Below are 20,690 nucleotides of genomic sequence, written 5' to 3' on the forward strand. Positions count from 1 at the left end.
AGTAAAAAAAAAAATAAATAGTTACTTCAGTTACAGGGACATTTAATCACAGTGCTTTACTGTAATGATGGCAAATTGCTATGAAAAATCGTCTATTCTGATTATCACTTATTCTTGGAATATTGAAACTATCATGAGCACGCTGCTTTGATAGCTAACATAAATGGCATAACTGTGGTGGCGGATGGGGGCCCAGGGCTCTACAGGTAGCAGTTACGCCCCTGTTTAAATGTCATAATATTGTAATAAACATATTTATTTATGCCGCCGAAGCAAATGCAGGGACAGCTCATCACCACCTCGGGGACACACTGGGTCCTGTGTGTGAATTACAGTGAGGTGCCACATGTTGGAGAAGCGTTTCACCACCCCCCCCCCCCCCAACAAAGTGTGCTGTCGTCACTGGTCAGCTCCCACCAGCAGCCTGCTGAAGTGGGATCCGCACCGGAGGGCTCAACAGTTCAACTCTCGACGAGCGCAGAGAGGAGGACTCAGTCCGAGGCAGAAGATGTGAAGATAAGCACCGTGTTACAGCGCCGCGACTCCGCTCCAGCAGCTCGGGTTTTTTTTTTTTTTTTCCACGTCTCGCCGGGGGACAAGTCATTTCTAGTAAATGCACTTTGCAGCGGCGCCACACTCTCGATTTTCTTTTTTCTTTTTTTTAATTTTTCGCATCTGTGAGCGACCGCTATGGCAGTTCAGTTCACATCCGGGCCACAATGCCTTGACTCCATTATTGTCTAAAACTGGCGGAGAGGTTCATAAACCTTGTTATTTTTTTACAGTTAACCACACATTTTGACTACGCGCAGTGAAGGCTGGGACCGAGAGGAGATGTCTAACCAAGGAGTTCGGCGGAATGGCCCCGTGAAGCTGCGACTAACAGGTAGCTAGCAATGCTTTTAAATCCCCAAGTATATTCCCCCACACACTAGCTAGGAAGGCTCGGTGTATTTGCTGGATGGGAACAATTCCCATGGGCCATAGAGTTGGCATAACGCCGGTTCTTTCACCCCTGATTTCCGAGATTTTGCTAACGGCCTCAGCGCATTTTAAATTTTTACTTGCTTTCACAGTTAGCAAATATTTTTTTTAAAAACTGACCGGATGGGCTTGTAGATCACGCTGAATATGGATATTATTGTTCTTGGAAATAGTCTGAACCTTGTGATTGTCGCCAGTAACCACCTCCAGCTATAACACGGGTCCCGGGCTACCGTTGCCATGAATTGTGTTGCTCTGTCGCTGAGTTAATGAAACCGAAATTTAGGACGATATCTCGCATGTCTACTTAGTATTTTAAAATATGTCCTATTGCTCTGCTGACAGACAAGGCTCACTTAAAGTTGGCTAGCTGGCGTTAGCCTAGCTGGACAGCCTGCTGCCAGCTAGCTATAATCAAGCCTCTATGGCTGAGATGTCAGGCAGCTCCACAGGTCACAGGAGTCTGCAACTGCCGCTGAGCAGTGTCCCTTAACTGCCCACTGACAGACAGCTGCCTCCTTTGAGAGTTACTATTGCTAAAACAGGTCACCATCAAGTCGTGTCCCTGCACCAGCCTGAACCAGTGAGCCGCTCACTCTTCTACAGCATGATCCATGCTTGAAGCTGTTGGAGACAGAGCACTTTGTTGTTGGGCCATCACCCTCCCTCAGCTGTTTAGTTTGTGCCTTTTCAACACAAACAGCAAAGAAAGGTTTACGTGAGAGCACAACACTGTTTTGACTAGGAGAAGTGGCCGACAACGGCCCCCACCACCCCTTTTTGATGCTCTTCCAGCATCTGTCTGACCTGAATCGAATTCCACGGCGGTGCTTTTCTATCAGCAATGGGCCAAATTAAATATTTAAGCTGGTGCTGTCTCTGATAGGAATGAGTGGAGACAACAGGGAGGGATCTCGCCGTAATGAGCTGGAGGTGCAAGATGGCCAAGGACATCATGGTTTGAGCAACTGTTTGTATGGTTGTCAGAAGTCATTCAGGGTTCACTACATACAGGGGAGGAGTTTTACACAGAAATGTGGTACCTATCGTACCCTCCGTATACATGCTTTACAGGTGTATGCACAGTTTGAAATCCTGCATCTTTGGGTTCATTTTCTTCCAAAACACCTAGGTTCTTGCTCTATGATGTGACTACTGAGTCAGTGTCATGTGGAAATACTTCTGCAAAACAAAACACTTTGAGCATTTTTGCATGAAGTATTTTGTGTGTTCAACAAGGCATGGAGATGTTGTGGTCCTCTGTTCTTCATTCAGTAGCACAGCATCAGAGTTTCTGACAAAGCATGAGATCTCCGGCCTGTTTGGCTTCATCATTTGACAGTGACCCTCGGGGACATGTCACCACGAGGAATCTTTACACGCAACTTTCGTGTTGAGATCTAGAGTCCGTTAGTTTGTCTCTGCAGGTTGACATGGACCGCAGTGGTCTCCTGGAGGAATGCTAAGAATGTGAGTCCGCTGTGGAAAAAAAAAGGAAAAAAAAGCAAGAGCCGAAATCTCACAGATGCTGAGTGAGTCTGTGCACCCCTCCAGACTGAAAATCATGCTTCCTAAAGACCAATAGCATCACCAAATCATACGCGTCCACTGCACGAGTCCGTCTGTACGTTTGGCAGCGGAGTCTTTTCACTGCCACAAGCAATTTCTCCTCAGGGCAAATTTCTTTCTGAATTATGTAATATTGTGCCATGTCATCCACATGGTCAGCCCTGTCCCATAGCTGAGCTCACTGTCTTCCCTTTCAGTGCAAAGCCGAGCTCGGAGCAGGAGGGGAAGCTCTATAGGAAGGCAGCCGCCGGGCGGTAAACCCAAGGCAGAGAGACTACACTACACACTGTCATTATGTGTGTCTTTGTTTAGCACTGCACAGCTGTGTATACTAGGCTGATTAGATTGCTGCATAGGGAGTAATGGGCTCAGCGAGCTTCATTGCGACATTGTAGCTGCATGTTGTCATCTGTAGTCTGGTTGATTTTTAGACACATAACTGCCGACGAATTTGTTCTCAGGCAGGTCATGAATGATGAGTTGCCACATTTAAACAGGCCTGTAGCTGTTTGTGCTGCAGGCGCCTCTCCTCACTGACAACCCCCCTTGTCCATTTGAACCAGATGTTGCAGATGTTTGCCAGCTATTAAACTGGAAAAATATGGCAAGCAAGCTGCTAAAACTAACACTTGGGGTGAGAATTGCCCCTCGACTACACGGGATAGGTTTCCATTATACTCTACAGCTGATCACTCCTAAGTTATGTGACACACAAACACCGCTAACGGCGTAGCGCGCACCATCCACCGAGTCATAAATTACATCATTAAGGCACGGCTCATTGCTTTGTCTGATCAGTCTTAGATTCTGTCTTGCAGGCATAGCTCATGGTGTAATTTGCACCACTTTCCATGCAAACATACATATGACGACACGCTGCTGAATGCCAAGAGACAGAGTTCCCTCCGGTATGATTGAGACTTTGCAGAAAAGAGAATGCATCCCCCCCAATCGGTCACGAACTGTGAATCTCAAGCTGTCTGACACATACAGGCAAAATCAGACTCATTAGAGACGGCAAGAGTCATGCTGTCTTTTCCCTTGCATGAATCTTCTGCCCAGAAAGACGTGCAACAGAACGATAAATTAACCCACGTTTGTTTGATTTTCTGGCCCGATTCAGATTCTTGACGTTTATTGCTGTTTTCGTCTTCACCAGGAGTTTAGATGTGACTTGTTAAGCATATGGTTTGCTCATCTGAATTCTTTGGCGCAGCGCAGACGAGCGAAGAGAGCTATCTCAGTGGGATTCCCTAGAATTCTCCATTCGCATTCCCACCTCTTCCTCTCTGAGTCACTCCTGTTCTTTCCGACTGTAAGCTCCTTCCCCCTCAGACCGAGTCCAAAGCATATTTCACTCCCACCCTTACTAACTGAGCTTCCTCCGCACTTGCTGATCCCCTTTCTATATGATGCACTCTCTGAAGGTAGTTGTGTGTCTTTCTTTTCATCTTATTAGCTGCTGTTGCAAATTAACAGGATTTGATGGCTCTGCAGCTGATTCTCCGAACAGAAAGGCTGCTTACTTTTGAATAAGTAGTTTACATTTTTCCACGATCATTTCCTGTGTAATATGACTGACAACTGAATGGACACAGATGCTGCTTGAGAATAAAGGAGACTTATTTTGAAGATGCAACAAAGGCCCTGGGGTCTCACACTGGCCCACTGTGTGGCTGTGAGTGAAAGGCTTAGGTTCCTCCTTTTGAATGCAAGTCCCCACTTTTCCAGAGTGGCCCAATCTGACTGTAGTCTGCAGATGGGGGTCTTGGGATGTCAGATAATTGAAGGCGAAACCCCCACAGCTGGGCACAGATGGGACTGTGGAGGCAAAGGACCTGATGATCAAGACTGTTTTAATGTGGTCTGAGCTGGCGCTCTGTGCATTCATGTGGTCAGTCAGAGCCATTTTTACAGAGTGGCTGTATGGAAGTGATTTGGGTTCATCTAGCTGTGTTCAGACAGGATACATTGTAAATACATAGTGATTAGCTACATGTGGTGAACTGTTGACTCTACTGGCCCATCGTGGACATGCATGTTGAGCAAACATTTCCACATTTGGCTTTAATGAGACATATAAGAAAACAAATGTAATGGCGGCAACAGACCAGAAATGAAACAGTAAAGTGGGGGGGAATCAAAAAGGGAACTTAACAGGCAATTATTGCACATCATTTGTAAACATTTTCCTTCCCCCTGCTGCGAGCATCCCATAATTTTAAATTGTTCCATCAATTAATTGGCTGGCTGGGGTTGGCTTTCCTGTTGGTTCAGCTGCTCTTCAATGAGGACAAAGCCTTCTGCGGTTGTTCTGCCCTCAACTGCTGCCAGCAACGGCCTGGAGGAGACCAGATGTATCAGGGGGAGAGAGTGGGCAGCGTTTCGGAGAGGAAGTGCTCCCCAGACCCCAACACTTGTCCAAACGTCACCCCTGAAAGGTGGGGAGCAGAACAGTCCAGAAACCCCCTTTTGAGGTTCCCCTGTAATAATAAAGTGAAGAACTGCTGTTACTCAGCAGGTCGTTAGCCGTTTTGTGTGTTTGGTTATAGCGCTGGGTGGCTTACAGCTCCGTTCTGTCACTGTATTATAACAGCGTGCCGTGACTTTGATTAGTGGGCGGCATGTGTGGTTTGGAGAGATTGGCTCTTCACGCTGAGTAGAGCATCAGCATTTCAGAATAGCTGCTTTTTAACATTAACAACAGATAATATTTTCCTGTATCCACACACCCTGTTTCATTTGGAGCCTGAACGGACAGAAAGAATGACCCACCATTGTCTCTGTTTGTACTCCACTGTCTTGCAGCAGTGGTTCCCAACCAGGGCTACTTGTACCCTAGGGGGTATTCCCACAGTTGAGGGTGGGCAAGTGGAAAGACTCAAATGGAAGTTGATGTGAAATGAAAGTATATCCACATTTCAGGGTGCCTGAAAACTGGTTAGAAAGCAGATAAGTCTAAACAGTAAGCTAAGAGAAATTGATAAATTGTTGAAATTGTTTTTTAAATGGGTTTGATAAGTGAATAATTAGCAGTGGCCAAAATAGATCAAATAGAGGGAGAAAGAGCTGAATTAGTTCGCTAAAAACTGCCAGATAAATGCCATGAGTGCACATTTTTGAAAAATGTGCTGGAAACCATTACACTTACAATTGCTTCTGATTTGTGATTCTCGCTTAATATGGTTTTATATATTTGTGTCTTCACTTCTCTAGTTACCAGGTGCTTGGTGGAGAGTATCCGTCAGTGAAAGTTCCTATGATGTGCCTTAGCACATGCTTCTTTATCCCCTGTGATTGAATCCATTTGGGAACTGACGCTTACACACCAGAACATCTGCACCGCTATTCTCAAGCCTGAGCAGTATCTGACATATGAGCCACAACTCACCCTGTGACTTTTTTAATACTCACATAGCGTATCATTCTGTGCCTTTTCACCCTCCTGTTAAAGGAAGAATATTTTTCCCGCTCTGAAAGTGCACCTGAACAAGCTCTCTTTTATTTCCATTTTTATGGTTTATGCAGTCAGTTTGCTGGAAGCCATGGTTAATTACAGTGCATAAAGAATTTTAATTAGTATGGTGTATTCAGCCGGGGTGAGTCATATGATTTGAGATCCCAGTTCAGGATCTGTACACAGCAACACACTGCAAGATTGCACTGGTCGCTTTCCTCCTGTAGTTCTGTCAGACAGCGGAGTGAGGGTGTCTCAGTGGCCTTGAAGAAGTGCTAATCCTCCTGGGTGGTTTGGGAAAGACCGTCTTCAAAGGCCTGCTCTATTAACCTGGCTGTGATGGTTAATGGGTCAGAACTGGATTAGCTGTTAGTGTGAGTGTTGGGAGCTCCAGCGAGAACTCTGCCGCTTCTTGTCCGCAGGCTCTTCTGCTATCACTCCTGCCCGGCTGTTCTCCACGCTGTCCCTCCCACCGCCCTCGCCCCTCTATTTCTTGCCTATTTCTTAAACTAGTGATCCCTTTGAAGTTAGAAACTTCACTTGGGGGTATTTTTTATCAGAGGCGGCTGCATGCATATCCAATGTCTGCGTAGAACCCTGTTTGACTTTAGGTGCCCTTAGTTTTCTGCAGATAGTCTATACTGAAGAAGAGGACACTTGCAGCAGACATTTATCAGTATGGCTTGTTTTATTGATCTGCTGAGCCTCATGGCATTGTCTGTCACTGATGCTGTGGAAAGAGTGGCTTGTGAGGACCATAAGCGTATCACATTGACTTGATGGTAAGTCAGTTGAGGGTTACATAAAATGAAGAAAACATTTATGGGTGATATGAGACGCAAATAAAAACAGATTTAAATGCGGTTGCTTTGTCTCGACCAGTCTCAGCTCCTCCACACTGCAACTCTCCCTATTTTTGGATGAGTGGGGACTTAAGCAGAGTCAGGCACTGGAGAGATGGCGACAACCGGAGCCACCGCAATGAGCTTTCCAATGCCTCTTTGGAAAACCTCACAGAGACAACGTCCATGTTTTTATACAGGCGAAAACTTAGGAAATCCAAAATATTTGGGGGTGTGGGGTTGAGAAAAAAATAGCTAACCGGATCTTCTTGAGGCTAACACGTCTGAATCTCAGACAGACCGTTGAGTTGAATTTTGTGTAATGTAGATGCCAGATTTTGACAAAGAAGAAGAAGAATGTGTTTAAGAAAAAAAAAATGTTTTGGTTCCGGCACATTAATGATTTTTTTTTTTTTTTTAAAAAACAACTGTCCATCGTGTCAAGCTTTCTCATTCCAGACTCGGTTGCATATCAGAAGTGGAGAAAGGTCTCGCTTTGTAGGCGGCTCTTCGTGTTTATTGTGAAAATTCATACTGCAGTGGTGATGAATGCATTCATGAACTGTCTCACTACATCTCTGGCTTTGAGGTCCCCCATCACACCCGTTCCTCTATCACAATGGCTGCTGGTACAACAGAGCCGCTTTCTGTCGTCATTATACTGGTTACACTGGAAGGTTAAGGTCTTGAGTTTGTGAAAGCCCTCTCACGTCACATTCCACTTTGATCCCTCAGTGATGCCGTGGCATTAGACTTGTTTCCTCCTTCATTTGTTTGGAGGGATGTCTGTGATTATTATCGTCTCTGAGCAGAGCGCCCAGGTGAGATCACTCTGCAAGTTTGTGCAAAGTCTCATTAGCCCTGATAAATATCCACACATGCAGCGGCCATTTGAATTTTCCCCTCGAAGCAGAGGTGGCGGCTGTGTGGTCAGGGCGCTCCTGCCCAGCTGTCTGATGGAGGAGGGTAACCTGAGAGTAATTCTTTGACATGCCGACTCTGCTTTAAACCTAGATGGACACGGGTTGATACGATTAACTCTGACTAACCTCAAGCAGATGGGGGGCTTCTCTAAAGTCTCCAGTGTTACCGACAGGAGGATGGTGGTGGTGGAGGTGGTGAAGAAGGGGGAGTGATTTGGAGCAAAAGCTGCACGACGCCAACAGCTGACTGGAGGCATCCGTCCGTGTGTCGCCCTGGCGTTTGAGCCCCTTCAGTCCTCTGAGGAGTCAGGTCTAGAAGAGAGATGTTTATATTCACACCGGATCACATTTCAAATGGCACCTCTGCCAAAGTTGAACAAATACACCGCAGGATTCCTGTGTGGTAAAAAAACAAAACAAAACAAAACAAAAAACAGTCAAACTGTACATGCACAGGGAGGCAAATATGATATTTCGACACTGCTTTCTGAACCTCTTGCTCTAGAAGAATCCTAAATATGTACAGAGGCCAATAGGCAGTCCTTATCCTTTGGCTATTCTTGATTACTCTTGAGATTGAGTCTTGTGTGTGACTGTCTTCTAGATAAGAGTTTCAGAGAGCCTAATCTTCAGATCCAAGACGGAGAGTACCGAAAGCCTGATGAGTCATCTCTGATGTTACAGAAACTCAAGTCAGTCATGTTGGGAATGTTTAGAGATGTTGCCCAATATTTACTCCTACAAACCTTGCTATTAAAGGAAAAGCGACTGATGTTTTAATTTACTGTCCAGAGCCTAAGGCAGAAAGAGGTGATTAAAAAAAAAAAGATTGTATGCAAGCCAACCCGGATGTTGCTTGGTTTCCCACGGCTGAATGAAATTATTGTTTGGGTTTTGGATAAATTAAGAATCTCAGCTCAGGCTTGTGATGATCACATGAAGCATCCTCCACACATCAACCCATTTTCTTTACTTGGTCTGAAAGCTTCTGTTTAACCTCCATATTTTTATTTGCATAGGGGCGTCTTTTTTTACATGGGCAAACTGATGAGATTCTATCGATAACATTGCCACTTGCAATTCTGCTTATTTCTCTGATCTTTCTCAAAAGAAAAACCTCAGCAGAAGTCTTAAAAAATGGCTTTGTTGAACAACCCCTAGCTCTGAGAGGTGATTTTCATCAGTGTAGCTAAATGTGGGTCAGACATGACGCGCGTCTACAAGACACGTGTCATCTAATTTAAACATGACGGCACATAGTAAAAAACAGTTTATGGTATGCACCTGCACTCAGCAGCATTTGGTCATTTTTTTTTTTTTTTTTTATCCAGAGTCCACCATTACATCTCAGTGAGACATCAGGGGTAGTTTATGTCTACTGCCCCTGAGAATGAACACGTCACTCTGGAGGAAGGGGCGAAATGGTGGATAATTTAGCTTTATCACATAAATACCTGGACAGCTACAGGTTGCAAATGTAGTTCAGGCCGCGTAAAGTCTTCCCAACACACCCCAAGGATTTTCAATGGAGTTAAAGTCTGGACTCTGTGGTGGCCGATCAATTTGTGAAAATGATGTCTCATGCTCCCTGAACTATTCATTCACAATTTGAGCCCAACGAATCGTGACATTGTCATTTTGGAATATGCCCATGCCATCAGGGAATTAAAAATGTATTGATGGAAAAACCTGGTCATTCATTATATTCAGGTAGACGGCTGACCTCATTTTGTGGGCACATAACATTGCTGATTTCCTTAGTTAAATCCAAAATGTCCCATTTTAACTTATTCAAAAATAGTAGCTTCTGCAATTGGGATATTTCTAGCTGTTGGTGATGTTTATTTTGTTTTTGTTGGTATTTACTTCCATATTTTGTGTCAAGACAACATAAACCTTCATTGTGATTTTTTTTTTTTTTTTTTTTTTTTTTTTAGTAATACCATTTTTTTTTTTACATGAAGAGCAGAAGTTTTATTGTATAAAATTATGAAACAACCTTAGATATAATCTTTTTTTTTTTAACTAATTGCTTCAAAAGCCCTTTTAGCCTACCTAACTACTCATACAGGAAGAATTCAGTGCTCTCATACCCTCACAAACTGATGGCAAGTTGTCACAAGGCAATAGCTCATGAATGTGTCAGCTCAAAACTGAAGTGACACAACAGATCAACATTGTCCACTACTTATTTGCTGATAGGCCAGTACCTGTTAACATGGTGAAAATCAGCCGATATATGGGTGCATTCCTACTGTGCAGTGCTTTCATGTACGATTACGACATGATTACTGTCAGGATTCTTTAAAGTTGCAGAGGGTCCTCTCAGTCCAACTCATTCATTGGCAGGCTGCAGTGTAGAAAAGGAAAAATATGGCTGGGTGGTAATGATGTAACACCGCTCCCAGATGAAGTTGTGAAATCATTCTTAGAAACTGAAACTCCCCAGGATTTGTTAGGTGGGAGCGGCGTACAAAAGTGGAGAAGTTAAGCAGCATTTCTGGCATTTAACACGGCCGTGTGGTGGTCCTCAACTTCTGTTAAACAGGTTGGTGCTATCCACCCTCTACGTTGCAGCTCGGTCCAGGCCTCTACGCTACACTCCTCCATTACATCAGAGGGGGCAGAGGAGCCAAGAAGCTAGGAGAGCCGTGCAGCCACTGAATTCAACTCGGGGTCCCAGCCAAAAGTAGTGCAAGCTTGCAGAAGCCCAAGCTGCGCCGTGCTCTGATTCGCACACTGTTTTGACTTCTCACTTAGCGGCGGCGGTGAAGGTGCAGTGGAAGAGTTTACTCGCCTGGATGACTCTCCGTTAGGCACGTTGTATCGCACAGAGTGGAAAGCCGGAGTGATGTACTCTGCAGGGGTAACAGGAATGCCACTAAAAATTGCCATTGTGGCATGGTTTCCCACTATTTGGAGCCGAAAATAGTCGGGGTGGACTCCTCTATTATGCAATTACAGTGGCCTGTATCACGGAGGGAAAAGGTGACGTGAGACGGATGAAATGTTCTCACACTAAGAATGCTGCCAGCCTCTTTCCTCTCACGTGTGGATGTGTGTGGTGAGCTTCCTCATGTAACAGGTTTTTGCAAAGGAAGATGAGCTCTTCATTTGCCTAAGGTGGTGGATTTGTCACAGTTGTGCATCTTTGTTTGTGCAGCTTTTGTCTTTGTTTAAGAACTGGTTTGGTTCAAAAGCAATGGGTTCAAAAACGTGTGCCACTGGTTGCTTACCGTGGTGGAGAGACCAGTCACTTTCATTATGTTGTGTTTTTTTCAGGCTTGATGGTCCGTTCTGTTTCAGGCTGCAAGTAGTTATTTTAAGTGGCAGCTATTTCAATAATCAATTAATTGTTTCAGTAATTTTATGGAAAAATGTCAAACATTTGCAGCTTCCAGCCCCTTAAATGCAAGGGTTTGCTGCTTTTGGATTGCTGGTTGAACAAAAACATCAATCGGAAGATCTCTCAATTTAGTCTCTCAATGTTTTGACTTTTTCTAGAGTAAACAGTAAATAGTGAATGGAGAAAGTAATAGGCAGATCGATCATGAAAATAATTGTTAATGGCAGCCCTAACTTTCATCCATAACCTTCATTGTGATGTCATCAAACGCTAGCACAAGAGAATATCTGTATTTTTTCCTAAAAGAAATTACTCGAAACAATTAATTTTCAAGTTAGTTGCAGATTAACCATCCAGTTGTTGGCATCTTGATATTCTCAGCCATCTGTCCATTCAGTATTTGGTATTCATCTTTCTTTAAGCGGTTCTCCGTTAGCTTCCACAAAGTGGTAGCTAGTCTTCTGGGATCCAGGCAAAGCAAGAACTACAAAAAGACAGCAAAGAAGTCACAACGTTATCAACAATAAATGTTGATTAACTAATTGTACACATGAGATTAAACAGAAAAAACAGCTATGGACACAAACACCATTGTCACACACCATAACACAACTTTTTATTTTTTTTTTACACAGCGTGGTTATAGTCCTGCATCACAGCTGCCTCAGTTTAGCATCGTGCCACTGAAAACCAAATCGATAACAAAACTTGGCATCTGACCCGTCATTCATCTTTGGCTGGCTGCCCAGATATTAATGGCGTCTAATAATAAGTTGGCTTTGGTTGTCTAACAGTAGCGTTGAGATGTATGTATAGTACCAGCTTGCTGAACAGACCTTTGCTTCCGCTGTGTCTCGCTGTGTTTCATTAGATCTCTCATCAGTCCTCCAGCAGGTGCTGAATGTGATGTATAATGATGTATGGCTTCTCTTAGTCATGGCCTTTCATCCTTCTGTGAAGAGACGCTTTTGGGGATGTATTATGTCTCCTGTCTTCCTCTTAATTCCACCGGTGGTTTACGCTTCTGGTCACAGTGATTTGGTGCAACAGATGTCCCCAGATGTCCTCCAGTGTGTAACAGGAATCTACATTGTCTGTGTTTGCTTTGCGTTTCTTAATGTACATCTCGAGGGCTGAGAGTTTGGATGTTTTTCACTGCTGCTATCCTCTCCACTCCTCCATTGTTGACAAGGTTGTTCTTTCCCCTCACTTGGGGCACGTGTGAGACAGAGATGGAGCATGTCTTTGAATGCCCCTACACTTTTTTGAAACGTTAGGTCTTTTTCCCCTCTTTTTTTTTTAAATGTTTCCTTTCTGTTTTCCTCTCAGTATTAAATGATGCATGGGGAGATTTTGTTTCTCTTTTTCCTTTCTAATTTTCTAAATCTTGGAAATTGCAGGTCTGTTTAGAGGTATTAGAAGATTTTCCTGGCACTTAGTAGTTCCATGATCACGTGCCACCAATGACTCTAATATCTGAACTATGTGACCAGAAGGAGTCTTATCAGATTTGCATATTACATAAGTGGATTTGGTAAGATATAAAAACCTGCCAAAGCTGGGATATTTCCTAGTGTCGACAACTCACTTCGCCCTAACCACATTTCCACAGTAAGCCTGCACCCTGTGAAGACTTGGATTGAAATCCTACCCTGCTTCCTCACTCTATTCTGCCTGACTGCAGTTAAGGGCTAAAGTTAAGTGGTGTAGCCAGGTCTTTAAAAAGTAACCCACTTTTGTCATGAATAGGGCAGCGCTGAATGTGTACTCGTTGGTGTGGTTGCCTCTGTGGCAAATGCAGTGGACCTCTTCAGAAAGCTTGGCCTTTTTTAGGGGCTGATTTTCTGGTATCTGCTGCACTTCCACTTCTCTCATGCGTACGAATATGGAAGTAGATGGTAAATCGACTGGAACTGTGGTCCAATTGATTGTTTTTATGAGGGATTTAGATTTATTTTTAAAAAGTCACTGTATCTCCCAAATCCAGCTGCTTTGAACTTAATGTCATCTCATTAGATTCACAAAATCGTTGAAGTCGCACCACATTTAATATGATTAACAGCATGATTCTGGTTCCTTTGGTGTGATGGAAATTAAAACAAGAGCAAACAAGGATTGAGTTTGTCTGTTTCCATTGCTCCTGGAACTTTTTGTTCGAAGAGCAAGTGTTGTTCGGTCGCTGAGGTGCTTTGGTTCAAAATGAACTTGGACTGATTCCCTATGAACTGCGCCTAATTTCCTTCCTGTGTCTGACTGAATGCCTGCGTGTCTGTGAGGTTGCCATGCATGGAAGCTCCAGCACCCAGCTAGCCTCAGCCTCCCACCCTCCCCACACCCCCACCCCCCTCCGGCTACAGCAGTCCTAGTGATGAGGCAGTGTGTGCAAAACCAAACACCAGCCCACATACTGTCACAGGAGATTGATTAAGAGATGGCTCAGAGATTAGCGGGAGACGAATGAAGAACAGGTTCACCAGCATGGCCATCACCACTTGTCAGTCACAACTCTGCTTTCTTCATCTCCATTTTGCTCCCTCCCTTTAGGGTTAGAGAGGCGTGCAGAGGGGAAAAGGAAGCCTTTTTGTTTATAGAAGAACAATGCTGCGCATAAGAGTGCACGGACCTGAGTCTGGAGTCAAAAAAGGGCAGACGGACAGACAGACAAACAGGCAGACAGGCAGAGGAAAGGTTGGGGGCTGGAAGACAGGGGAGGAGGAGGAGGAGGAGGTGCTGTTCCCTGAAGATGTTTCAGACTGTCTGGCTAGTCGGGTCAGTGCACTGCACTGGAGGAACCAGGTGGACAGGAAGGGAGGTTCACAATGGGGTCAGCCTGAGCCAGTGGGCCTGAAGAGATATGTTTCGGTTCACACACAGTTACTATTCCACGCAAGGAGAGGATCGGCTGATGTTTTGAAATTCCTCCCCCTCTCGCTCTTGTCAGGCTGTGTGTTTCCAGACAGTTTTGACTTGGGACAGGGATGGTAGTGGTGGAATATTACCAGGCGGTTGTCTCTTTTCCCACACCCCCACGTCCTCTAACTCATAGGCTCCAGTGTAATGGTTGACCGCAGAGTAACAGACAACAGGCTGCAGTGTGAACCCTCTTTTCCCCATGGTGCTCTTTTCCCATGCTTCGTCGTGTGTGAACGACACTGTGGAAGTGTTCATGTATGTTGCTCCACTGCACAGTTCCATCTTGTCTGGACCAGCGATTGCTGCCATGGCGACAACCCTAACCCTCCCTCCCCCTGGGCATCACGTGACCCTCTCCCTCCCCAGGTGTTTGGCTTGCGTCTGGCGGACTTCATTGATTCGCCTGCACAGTAGGGCTCTTTGTGCGCCAGCCTGTGAGAAACCGGGCCCATCCTCTCCCCACAGGTGGAGTTTCAACTTCACCCCAAGGTCTCAGTCTCTGCCTGCAATGAGCTGCTGTTGCCACTCAGAGGAATTGATTTTTATTAAGAGACAGGCTGGCAAAGGAAGGGGCTAAAAAAAAAAAATCTGAGCTGATAATCAGCCATACATGGTGTTTGTTTAGCTTTCCCTGCTGTCCTCGGGGGAAGCAGCCCTGTTTGGGCCGTAATGTGGAAAGCCATTATGTGACTAATAAGCTGCAGTGAGCCGAGAACATACACACAACACCCGAGCCTGAGTCACTGACAATTTTGTTAAAGTAATTTGTTTTTTCCACTGGTAGTGTGTGAGGCTGTAGGTGGTCGTTAGGTGATGCTGCATTATTTTTAAACACGTTTTTCAAGTGTTTTAAATCTCTTTTGTGGATGAGCCTCAAGATTCTGCACCCTTCTCCTGTGGTCTGTTTAAACTAACAGTACTCAGTAAAAGACGAGTAGGACGTCAGCCTAAAAGGCTTTGGTCATTTATCAGATGGAGGGAACAGTATGTGATCCCTGCTTCTGCTCAAAAGTGTAGTGTGGTTGAGACAATGATGGAAATATTAACTTATCTTTCACAGTCATAAATTCAGATATGGATGTTCTGTATGCCATCTTGACATCCCTTTTAAAAGTCAGTGCTGGTCTAACTGATGGCTGTAAGTGGAAAAGTCCTCTGATGCTGCTTTCTTTGTTTATTGTCTTTCAAAATGTCTAATAGGCTTCTCTTGCTGCAGTCCCTGGCTGTGTGAGGCAGTGCGACCGGAATGAGAAACACAGGCGACACAGAGAAACCCTTCTCTCGGCTCTGCCTCCATACTTGCCGTCGCTATGACGACAAAGGATTTTAGACGGTCCGAGATGCAAAGGGGGTTATGCGATGCTTTTCCGGAGTGTGTCAGAGTGATTTTTGTGAAAAAAGAAGGAAGAAGTTGGAGACCATTAACAAGTTTGACGATACAGTTGGCTCCTCATTTACTACAGTATATTATACAGATACACGGCAGATGTATTCTTTTCTGTGTATCTAAAATGTATTTTTTCAACTGTTCTCTAGATTTTGGTACAAAGTACAAATGACATATCATTAAAATGAAAACATACACTAAGCAAATCAAGATTTGACTGAAAATGTTACTCGCTCAGACATTTCTTAGATCTGCAGCCCTTATTCAAGCTGAATTTTTGTCCCAACAAGCCCCTCAGCCCGTATTGATGCTGGCAACATTATTTGCTTGAGCTAAAAATGGTCCCTCCCTTAAATCAGCGTTGTGTAAAGTGCAGCCATGGAACAGAAATGATGTGATCCGAGCTGGCGTCTGATATGAGCTTTTAATGTTTCTAATTTTCCCATCATTCTTTAGTATTGGAACCGCGTGCACGTGTGTGTGTCCTTCACTTTTTGGTGTTGACTGCGTATGTACTGACGTATGTGTCTGTCCTCTATTTTCATGTGGAAGGGGAGAGCGAGAAAGCACATTATTATATTTGTCGTTCTGTGAGCATGAGAAAGCCCGCCCAGGGTGACCAATAAAACAACAGATTTACGATGCTGCCCTGTAGGTGCAAGCTCGCCCACTTCCTTTTCTTGGAGAAGGCTTCTGTCATCAGAACTGCGTTTCCCATAATGGCACACATTTTTTTGGGAGGACATTTCTGTGTGCTGGCAGGTAAAGAGTCACCACCATTTCTATTGATGTCTTTAAATAAAGCCTTTGATTCGGGAAAGAAAATGTAATGGGCTTTTTATGTTGGGTCATTTAGCTGCTGATGAAATATCTCTGCAAGGGGTTCAACATTACTAAGGCTCTACACTGAAATTTGTAGGCCCTGCTAAACCCATTCCTGAGCTCAAATAAAGTATTTTGGTGCCACTGAGTTTAATTTTTTCATCATCGGATCAAAATGTTAAGCTCCTTCTTTCATTGTTTCCCTCCTTACACTCTTGCCCTACATTCAGATCCCCCCTCGCTGCTCCTCTCTCTGTTTATTTATTTGATTTCTTCTCTAAAGCGGCTTGTTAAATTCAGAGCATCAGTTGAAATGAAAAACAACGTTATTAGAGAGACTTTTTACATGCTGGAAGTGTGTTAGAGATTCAGATTTATGCACACAAAGGGCGAGGAAGGTTGTCAGAAAGAGGGAGGCAGAAACCCCAGAGATGCTCCATCAAACATAAATGAGGCCAATCTTTCCACAGAGGGTGACACGGCAGCTCCAACCAAGGGTCCCGAAAACCCAGCCCCCACCCGTCATGTCTCAGATCTGAGAGTGATTTGAGTCCTCTGAGACAGCAGTATCAGTGACAGAAAGATGGAGAGACATTGCTGATTTCTATTAAACCCTTTGTCTGACCAAAGGACTCCATTTTTCACCATCTGGAATGTGAGGACTGGGTAGGTCCACATATCCTCCTACAAGTGGAAAATAGGGAGTAGTTTGAGTAGACAGGTGCTTACAGATATGACACACTGTTTTATTTGTATTAGAAATACTAGATAGACTAAATATCTATGGACTGGAGAGAAAACTGAAGAGAAAGCCTTTACTAAATGGAGACAAACCACTAAAGTGTGTTTTAATTATGTCAGTATTATTTATATATCCCCAAATCATAAATAACATTGCATTTACAGTCTATTCAGTGTCTGTCCTCAGAGCTTCCATTCCTGTAAGTTAAAAAATAGACCAAACCTCAGGAAGAGTCACAGAGGAATCCCTGTTCCAGGACAGAAATGTCACATGTACAAAACAGACGAACAGAGTCAAAGAATGTACAGATTACAGTGACGATGATTCAAGTAAATTAGATAAGATCTTAGAATATATTAAGGTTAGAAATATAGAGTATATAAGGTGTAGCTTCATGTGTAAACTAGCTACCATGTTGCAAAGTTTCTGTCCTTTTTTACCTCATTAATAATTCAATGGTCATTGGTCGATCAGTTATGTTGCATGGTTGTATCACACATTAAGCCATAAAATGATAAAATGTCAAAAACCGTATCATGGTATCATCTGAATTGATGTAGTCTGTCACAAGAATGTTCCACCGATTGAAATATAGAGAGAAGTTTCCTCTGCAATTTTTGAAAAATGCTCACCACAGTTTTCCCCACAGTCCAGAACTCAAGGACCCTTCACTTACCGTCATGACATCCCAAAAGCAGCAAATCCTTACATTTTGCAAGATGGAACCAGCGAGTGTTGGTCGTTTTTGCTTGAAAAATGATTGATCAGTTTTGAAAATATTTGTCAACTAATTATTGATTGAAAAATCAATTAACTGATCTTAAATTTTAACTCGGGAGCCAGCATACTCTTTCAGAAGTGCTTGTTGATTGGTCACATGGATCTGGAACACACACACACACCCTCCTCTATACCTTTCCAACATCGCATTAGAAGAGGCTGTGTCTGACCATTTTAGTAACTTTCCAAGTAATAACACTTATGATTTCTGATGTGGTTGGACAACTCGTCTTACGAGCTATTTTTAATGGAGCATGTACTCTTATCTTCTCCGATCTTTCTCACTGTTCTGCCACAGTTAATAAGGACTGAGTTGTGCATGTCCTGGCGAGGTGAGACACCTAATCTTGAAACTCATTTTGTATTGTGCAATCTTGCTGAAACTCCTCCATCATGTCCAAAATAAACTCCTGCTAAACTTACACATAACTGGTTCGACAACCTGCTGTAGAGCTTCAAAACAAAAAAATTGACTTGTGTCCTTACAGAGTTAAAGGACGTTGTGTCTTCCCCAAGCAAGCTGATCTTTTTGACAGTTCTTTGTGCTGCTGCGTGCTAGATAAACATGTCTGCTCCTCAGAGTGGTGAGCCTGCAGAGACAGTGGTGAAGAGCCTTACCAACCAGACTTTTGATTTCTCCGTTTGTGACAAGTGACATATAATCATACTTGCTCTCAAAGTAACCTGGTTACACACATCTTTAAAATCAAAAATAACAGTTTTTCTCATGAATGTGTGAGGACTGCATTCTGATGGTTGGATTCCTCTGCGTCCTGGTTGCTGTCCTCATGCGCTCCTTCTCGCCTCAGACTCCTAATTGGCTTCCCCGCCGCCATTGTCTCCCTGCACGGACCATTCCAGCGGTTTTCTGTTTTCAGCTGTAATCCGGCCCCTTGTATGTTTTCATAACCTATATAGGTATAATTGTAGTGTAGACTTCCTGCTGTGTGGCTGGCTGAGGAACAGTTGTGTACTTACAGTAGGGTCCGCAGGTTTGTCTCAGCTGGGTTTGGGCGTTGTGAGGGCCCTTTAATGTCCTGCTTTACCATGTAGTTGGTATCCTTTGCTGTCATTTCTTTGTTCCAGTTGGAATTTGAATGCACTGCCTTAACTTGCTTTAGTGTCATATTTCCCAGTGGTTCACTATTGTTTCTCTCCACCCCATGCAGATTTATTGCATTGTGACTACTAGACTGGGGAATACAGTGCTTGATGTTTTTTTTTCCCCTATGGATACACCATCAAATCACTGTCGGGCTCTTTCGCACATTAAATACATGTCGTCTGCGGCATTTTTTATAGACACAAGCCAAAGTGTCACCTGTTGCCTCCTCTCAGCCCCGATTGCCTCTCCTCAAAGTGTGCACATGTGCACACACAAACCCACTTACTCCTTTGGGCCTGTTAATAATTAATTAGATGACTGGAGCTGGAGCGGAGTGCGAGTTGTCTCCCGGGCTGTGTGTGTGTGTGTGTGTGTGTGTGTGTGTATATGTATGTGTGGGTGCACGCTCATTTTCGTCTGTATATTAAGGAAGAGCGCGACCGAAAGTGATGCATACCAGATGTTTTAGAAATGAGGTGGGTTTCGCTGGAACGTAACACATTCCCAGGGATGTTTGCTGAAAGAAATTCTTCCGCATCTATCGAGCATGTTCTCCCCCCGCCTCCCCTCCCCACCCAGGAGGGTATGCATCCACTTCCCTTGTTCGTTTTTTTTTTTGCTCCTTAGTCTTTCTTTTTTTTAATAGAGTTTTTGTCATTAAACTCACAACCTTGTGTGTGTGTATCCCTTGTGCATCTGAAAATGGCACGTATATGTAGATGTTGGCATGTCTGACGCTGGTGAAGCAGGTGATTTGTGCGTTTAATTTTGCGGCCTCCTCCCTCAGTTTCCTGGTGGGCAAAATTGTTTCAGCTCGGACCTAAAGTGTGTGCGTGTGCGTGTGTGTGTGTGGCATGGGATGGAGGGGGCAGACAAATTACTACAGACTGAAAAGCTTAAGCTGCGGTCTGCCACTATAGGTGTGCTTTTGTCTCTTTGTGTTAAAGGCTGAGCACTTTCACCTGCACATGTGGGGAATAGGTAACAACTGTTTTCAGCATGGATTATTTATTTTCTTGATCAATCTATTAATGGTTTGGTATTTTAAATGGCAGAAATGGTGAGAGTAGCCTCTAACAAATGATACGTTGCTCGTTTGGTCCTGACAAAGAGTCAGTTTGCTTGCTCCCAAAGCAAAGAAAACGCAAGCTGAACCTGAAAACCAGAAACATGTTTGCCTTTTTTGCATGAAAAATTATTTTGATGATTAATTTATGATCAAAATAGTTTCATTTTCAGTCAGTCATTTTCTGACTCTTGATTAACTCATAAAATGCCCTCCAAATGCCGCTGATGAAAGGTGTGAAATGGCTCCATATGGCAGCATGATGCCAGTCACACTGCAGCTGTCATCTTTGGACCAGTCTGTTATTTTATGAACAAAACTAGATTCATTAAAATACATGGACATACAAATGTGTGTGTTTTTTCCACTTTAAAGTTAAATTAACTACTTAAACATTTGTGGAGTGACATCCATGTCTTCCATCTCAAGGAAAATTGCAAATATTGCTCATGTCAGCAGTTAAACTCCGAGACACAAGATGAACAATTTAAGAGAAGCACAGAGAAACGTCCCCCCTTTGAAACGGCCTTCTGTAAAGTTGGAAAATCTTATAAATGATCAGACACAGAATTTTTATTTTTAAGTGTAGAACTATGCTTCAACTATAAAGTCTTATTCCATTATATTCTCATCTCTGTTCACACCACTGAATCAGCCACATCTAGTGTGAATCAGTGCGTTTCCTCAGAAAACCTTTATCACAGAAATAAGCCAGACCAAAAACTGTATTTCCATGCGCCTGAGTCACAGGCTG

At 43.7% G+C, this 20,690-nt stretch overlaps 1 protein-coding gene across 3 annotated transcripts in view; it reads left to right on the forward strand.

Moving 5' to 3' along the window:
- The first annotated feature begins 410 nt into the window (after positions 1–410).
- smurf2 (SMAD specific E3 ubiquitin protein ligase 2) overlaps positions 411–20,690 on the forward strand; it is a 49,914-nt gene continuing 29,634 nt past the window's right edge. The window contains exons 1-2 of one of the 3 annotated variants that reach the window (XM_037089290.1): positions 411–609; positions 786–886. In XM_037089290.1, the coding sequence (XP_036945185.1) occupies positions 835–886 (52 nt within the window). In that variant the 5' untranslated portion in view covers positions 411–609; positions 786–834. Of the gene's footprint in view, positions 887–20,690 lie in introns of all 3 variants that reach the window. The other 2 variants (XM_037089289.1, XM_037089291.1) reach the window with 2 other exon arrangements.

This window comes from Acanthopagrus latus, chromosome 23 (genome assembly GCF_904848185.1).
Source record: "Acanthopagrus latus isolate v.2019 chromosome 23, fAcaLat1.1, whole genome shotgun sequence".
Taxonomy (NCBI): Eukaryota; Metazoa; Chordata; class Actinopteri; order Spariformes; family Sparidae; genus Acanthopagrus; species Acanthopagrus latus.